Genomic DNA, 6,937 nt, shown 5'->3' with positions numbered 1-6,937 from the left:
AGTGTTTTTATTCCGCAGTGATTGAGCCGCCATATTTTTCCCCAAACGATCATTGGAGAATTCATCATGGTGAAATCTAGGGGGTCTCTTTGAACGTAATTTACACGTTCATTCCGCAATTTCCCACCCCTGAGACCTAATTACCGGCCCGGTAAAAATAATTATCTGTCGATTGACCCTACCATTATGTTTTTTGAGGGCCTACGGGGGCTGGCATTTAGTTACCCGTAAAACGCGTTTTTTCTAGGGAATTTCCTAGGGACATGTCGGGCAAAAATCCCTCCACCCGGGCCTTAATAGAAAATAGGAATAAACTAATTGCGGAGAGTTACTATTCTCTCAGGGTAGCAAATGACACAGAATTATTGTTGGAATATTAGGGAAGCGCTGAGAATTTATTATTATTATTTTAAGCACCGTTAATGATTAGTAAGTATCGCGAATTTCACAGCGCATGCGTTTTGATTAAAATTATTTCTGTCGCGCATGCCCGATTGATAGGGATTGGTGGATGATGACGTTATCACCTCTCCCCAATCATATAAGTAAGCCGCGTTAGCTATCAGTTGCGTGCGTTCACGTGTGTCGCTAATTTCACTTCCCGTGTGGTGGGCTTTGTGGGTGGACGTGTCGGAAAATTTTTGTTCGGCGCACGCTAGCTCGTTCTGAGGGACGCCGACCGACACTCTCATCTATATTATTGAGATTTTAAGGATTTTGAGGAGACCTTTGGAGATTTGGGTGAGCGGGATGGTCGTTCTTATTTGAAAATTTTGTTTGTTTTGTTAAAGGGGGCAGAGATTATTTTCTTTACTTTTTTTTTATTGGTGTTACGTACACCTGAGTCCTGAAGGACAATTAGTATTTTGTTCCATCAGGGGATCTCTGACCATTTCTTTCAGTGATTTTATCTCTCTCTCTTTTGACTTAGGTTATTCTTATGTATTTTTTCTTAATCTGGAATTTTTGAAGTGTTTTGAAGTGGATTCTTTTATAGTAATTTCTGTTGTTAGTTTCGTGACTTCGATCGATAAATTTGTGTTGTGAAATTCTTGTTAAATTCTCGCCATTGGATTTTATTTCAATTTTATTTATTTTCAAGGACTCGTGACTTCGGGAGTATTTGTCTCGAGTTTTGTATTTATTCCATGTATTTTTGAATGTTCGAGGTCATGAAGACTTATCGATTTTTCGCGTTATTGTTTCGAGTCATAGAATCACTTTGACGCTTTTATGTAACATTATTCCTAATCAAAACTTTTGACTATTTTCGACTAATAACAATTCAGTTTCGTAACGCAGTTGTTTCCGATAATTTATTATTTTCGTTTGATAATCACAACTCGAGTCTCGTGACTCAGTCGTTCAACAATCTAATAATTTCGACTTACTTGACCAATTCATGATTATTTGTTTATTTATGTTCTTTTTTTTAATTCATTAGACGTCAGAAACTAATTGATCATTTTAATTGGACGATAATGACTTGTATAAAATTACATTCTGTGTTTAATAACACGTATTCGATTTAAGGGGATTTTATTCTATTTATTTATTTTTTTTATTGTATCGAGGCCTATTGAGGAATTAAAAATTGTTTTCCCGACAATTCTATAGTTTCTTCATTTAGTTAATTTGTCTATCTCAGTTACATCCCCTTTCAGCTTCTATTCGATTTTAAATCTCTACGTACCGAGCAACCAGGAAATTAGAGGCTGGAAGCGGAGAAGGATTTTGACGGTCGTCATTCCTATATACGGTCTGGCGCCTGATTTGAGGAGTTTATTTTTCATTTTATTTGGGGTGTTTGGGTGCCAGAGGGCTGACTAATGGAAGGAGGGTTCCACGAACCTCCCGAAATTACGTCGCAATACAATCACTTTGAAAACAGAAAGTTATTCATTCCCGACTAAAAATCAGGCGATCAAGAGCGTAACTCATCAAAAGTGGATTTGAAAAATGATTAGATCGATGAAAAAATTATCGTCGATTTGAACAATATGTTTAAGACTTTTTGATATATCTTGATGCACTATTTTTTTATTTCATGACTCTGATCTCAGAAGATATGAAAGCACAGAGTCGTTAACAAATTTCCTGATCCCATATCCTAGCGCGTATCTCGATATAATAAAATTTCACAAAATTTTATAAGTACATACATTCCCTAAAAATATTATTCCACCGAGGCCTCACGATATTCTAAATTACTTCTAGGAAACATGAGAGAATCAAATGGTTTTTGAAGATATAAGTGTAAATTCAGAGTATTATTTTGTACCTGTATTCTAAGATCCTATTTTCAAAACGGCAAGTACTATGAGAAAATACAAAAATTAGAGGGAAAACCGTTCATTACATTCTTGATTTTTAAAAATTGAGTAAAACCTCGTGTAATAATGACTTTGTCTTTACCCCTTCTTAATCAAAATTTCGACAAATAGATGTAATAATGAATTTTGTATTAAAGATTTTCCAACCAATGATAATATACGAAATAAAATTGTAGATGAATTTACTCACCCCCTCTTTGTAAACAATGTGATAAGCGATATTCCTTCTCCTTCTTAGTGTATCGGAGTTGTGAATAAAATCGAGAAAATATTGAAGTTCAGCGTCAGTTAAATACACCGCAATACTGATCGTTCCACGCCACCGTTTGCACAATTCATCCAGCAGACTAATTCTGTCAGCACTGCATTGAGTAACCAGGGTAAGATCCGTAGTCGAATGAGTATTGTATTCATATGCCAGAAAGAAAGGATGAGTTCTATAAACAACCGTCGCAGCCATCGTGAATTTTCTACAAGCCTCTGTACGGTTTACCTTTGGAACATAATTTTATGAAGGACATTAAACATTTCCTTACTGGAGTTTCTTATTATTTCATCTATAGATTGGTTTGGTATCGTGCCAAATGATCCCGCCAAAAAATCCTCTCCAAAAAGATCTCGAGCAAAATAAATCTCAATAATTCGCCATAAAATTATGGAATCAATACCAATCGGTTATACAGAGAACATCCCGTACCAATAACAGTGTCAAAGGCTGACACCATGCCATGCATTGAATACACGAGCGGAAGCTAGCCACTTAACTGTTTGGAAAACGATTGAGTTAATGATGAGAGAGCAGAATCTTACAAATGTGAACATGAATCAAATCGAGGCAATACTGGAAACCACAATAAAGAAGAAAAAGTTCCGAGGGATTGATATCAGGATCTACAACATCGGGGTGAGCCATGACAAAAAAAAAGTAATAAGTTATCTACGCAGTTTAGCTAACAATATAACATACTAAACATAAATTGAAAGAGAATCTGAAGTTTGTTGAAATTTTTGTGATGAAAATGATGACTCAGGAATTAATGTATTTATGGTGTATTTATGTATTATAATTGATTTATTAATAGGTCGATTATTGTTCAATTTTGTGATGAGAATGATGTCTCAGGAATGAATGTATTTATGGAGTATTTATATATTATAATTGATTTATTAATAGGTTCATAGTGTTGTTAAAATGTTATAATTATTTAAATCAGAGATGGGCAACATCCAGGTAGCTCGTAGCAGAATCATAAACTCGAGTTAGGAATCCTATAAAGTTTATAGTCATGCCAATTATGAGGGTCGTAGTACGATCATAGTGGGGACAGTAGTGGGGGGGCCTCACAGTCACCGTATTGGGGAGCGTCCCATGACGTCTCCGCCAAATGTTGAAATGGGGAAAATGGCCACCGCGATTAATATAAAAGGAAATTTAAAAGTCCACAGATGGACAAAAACTTTTCTGAAAATAAACATAACTATTGTTTATTGAAATACACATGAAAGTACTCTTAAAATTCAGCTTCCCGAATTGATGACATCTTTCAACTTGCTTTGTAAATTCGTGGTCCAATAACGACCTTACCGAAAAATATGTCCAGGAAAAAATACAAAAAATAGCAGTTTTTACCGGCTGATGTTGATTCTGAATATAAAAAATGAATATTTTTTAAAAATAATATTGTTTTTTTAATATTTTTCAATGGATATTTTTACGTCGATTAATTTCATTTCTTGAATAAATAATTGCGGGACCACTGGAACATCACATTGTGGAATTTTTTCCTTGCCTCTGAAATTGAACAACCGGTTTTTACATTTTATTTGTAACGTCTGCTTTCAAAATGAATAAAAATTTCATGGTGAAGAACATTTAACGTTTTCCATTTTTGACTCATTTCCCCGCTTTTCTTTTTCTTCAGCGACATTTCTCCTCTTTTCCTGTTCTTAAGTGTTAACCCCACTTCGGTTGATTTCAGCCGAGGAGAAGGGCCTTTACGACCTGGGTCATAAAGGCCCATCACCCGCCACAATAAGCTTTTGTCTACCCTTTGTTATGTACGAATAGAGGTCGAGTGCACGACTTGCTCTCAGACCACAGGTTGCCCATCCCTGATTTAAATTGGCGCGTATATTGTCACTTTTGATGTCATCCGAGGATCATTTTGGGGAACCTCTTTGTTCGAGATCATTTGACTTGGGATTCGATTGGTTTTTATATGGTGAATTGAATAACGGACATGAACTCACGTTATCAGACGTTTGAACTGGATTACAATGAAACAATTGACGACGAAGTAAGTTACCGTCCATTTCAAGAAAGACGCGATGCATTCGGTTGAAGTCGCTGGAGTATTTGTTCCTGACTTCTTGTTTGCGAGGAGAATTCCAGTGAAGAATCTGCATCCAATTGAATTCAGTTTTGTATTACTAATAGTAATACTAACTAATAATTATTTCATTTTTTTTATTACTAGTACTTTGTATTACTAATACTAACTAATAATAAATTACTATTCTACACAATCACAATTCTAAAAATGCGCGCGTTTTCCCATATTTTTCTAAATTCCGAAAAATCTTACGATAAACCTATTTCCGAAAAAAAAGACAGTAGTTAATCGTTTATTTGCTACTAGAGATGAGTAATTATTACTCTTGACATTATTTCCTGATATTCAATTTTTTTTATAAAGAAAAGATTACTCTTATCAGTTCTGATTTTCTAAAATTTGATTTTATCGTCTGGTCATCGATTTTATTGGTGACAACATGCAGCAGAATGACATCGATATACTAATAATTAGATAAATTAACCACAGTTTCTGTTAGGGAGTGGCATGCAGGATGTTTATATTGATAACTAGAATTATGTTTTCAAAATAGAAATCCCCGTGCGTAACAGAATATTCTATTCGTCGTATCCTTTATCATAATAGTATATTATGCAACACGTGCGTAATATATTTTTTGACTCGTGGGGGGTTTGTAACACGAGCCCAAGGCGAGTTTTACAATTCCACGAGTCGAAAAATATATTACGCACGCGTTTCATACAAAATTTTATGTCATCGCGCCCGGAAGCCGCGATTTAACCGAGCGAAGCGAGGTTAGAATCGCGCGATTACGGGCACCAATGGCATAAAAGAGATTAACAATGAATAATTATTTTCATTGTTAATCTTTTATTCGTCTTCTTTGATCATTTCCATGACTACGAGGATGTTATTATGCGCAACAACGCTCCCTTAGAGGCAGAGTGATTCTAAACCTTGTATGGGGAGATGGGAAAAAATAAGAAGAAGAGAAAATAATGAAAAAAGAACAATTTTCTTCAATTTTGAAAGGCTAAAAAATGGAAAATGAGCAATGGGATCAGTAGGTTACGATGACTGAGCATAGAGACTGATCGGACGAGAGATGTGACAGTTGCAAATATTATCAAGTATTTGATGCCGTGAGCTTCACGAAGATTTGCCTGGTAAATACAATATAAGACATTTCAATGTTCGCTATTCCGGTTAATGGCAATAGGCTGTAACCGAATGCAGATCACGTCGAAATAAATAGAACTACAAAACTAAAGATTATTCGTAGCTGAATTTTTTATAAACTTGTCACAGTCAACGGTTCAAGTTCTCCTTAAATGATCTACTGGCATTCCTGAGAGCGATGTGGAAGAATTACCGGCAAGATATCTTGCGTATGTCCCTAATAGTCCCGGCGTCAGAGGAATGAATCCGGAAAAATTGTTAATAAGCCAATTCTTTTCACCTACTGTTTCAGTTGTAAAAAATAAGTCTACAAAAGCAATCCTCCAAATCGATTCCGAACAGTTATTTAAACTAGGACCTCAGTCGTCAACCAAGTGTTATATTTTTTCCTCTTTCATTTTTTTTTGAAATCCTTCTTCAAGGTAAATAAAATTTGAGTAAGTTCGGCCTGAATATCTCTCTATCACGAGATATAAAATCCACGATATGCAGACCCATCGGGAAAAGGAAAGGCCAGTATATTTTCCGGGAAACCTGGAGGAGCCCACGAGCCCAGGAAAAAGGCGACGGTGCCCTTCTCCGAGCCTACTCCAATGAAACGGGCGGAAAAGATGCCTTCAATCAAGAATTCACAATTGCCAGTTGCTAGAGGTATTTGGCTCGGGTCAGCCCGGCATGAGCAACGACCAGGAGAAGAAAACTCTCCAACACTCCAGCAGCCAACGACTACGGAATTCTAATAAGAATATCGTACCTAAGGATTCCTTCGAAACCGTCAATTTTATTGCCTCGATGCTGTTATTTCGGTCCAGCTCAAGAGATGTATCTCCGAAAATCTTCTATTGTGAAAATTTATTGTCCAGTAAATTAATAAATATTGATAACCAGTGAATTAATAAATATTGATAACTAGTGAATTAATAAATTTATGATAACTCGACAATTGAGGAGAACATCTGAAGTACTGAGAGGGAGGGGGCTTGTAAATGATGACTCGAGGTGATCTTTATAGATTGACAGTCTGTATTACAAGTCTCGTTAAAAAAATTAACACAAGAAATAATCCAGGCCTTCTGACTACTCATTAACTCGAGAGGTGACGGGCGGAGG

General features: G+C 35.9%; 1 protein-coding gene across 2 annotated transcripts in view; it reads right to left on the bottom strand.

The window, feature by feature from the left end:
- LOC105264500 (glycosyltransferase-like protein LARGE2) overlaps window positions 1-6,937 on the bottom strand; it is a 71,901-nt gene that overhangs the window by 25,282 nt on the left and 39,682 nt on the right. For both annotated transcript variants that reach the window (XM_011301418.1, XM_011301419.1), the window contains 2 exons: window positions 4,584-4,733; window positions 2,524-2,826 (listed from right to left, as the gene is read on the bottom strand). In XM_011301418.1, the coding sequence (XP_011299720.1) occupies window positions 2,524-2,826; window positions 4,584-4,733 (453 nt within the window). The remainder of the gene's footprint in view (window positions 1-2,523; window positions 2,827-4,583; window positions 4,734-6,937) is intronic.

The sequence above is a fragment of the Fopius arisanus genome, unplaced genomic scaffold, assembly GCF_000806365.1.
Source record: "Fopius arisanus strain USDA-PBARC FA_bdor unplaced genomic scaffold, ASM80636v1 scaffold00022, whole genome shotgun sequence".
Taxonomy (NCBI): domain Eukaryota; kingdom Metazoa; phylum Arthropoda; class Insecta; order Hymenoptera; family Braconidae; genus Fopius; species Fopius arisanus.
The sequence above is the reverse complement of the archived record's forward strand: the minus strand, read 5'-3'. Positions and strand labels throughout refer to the sequence as shown.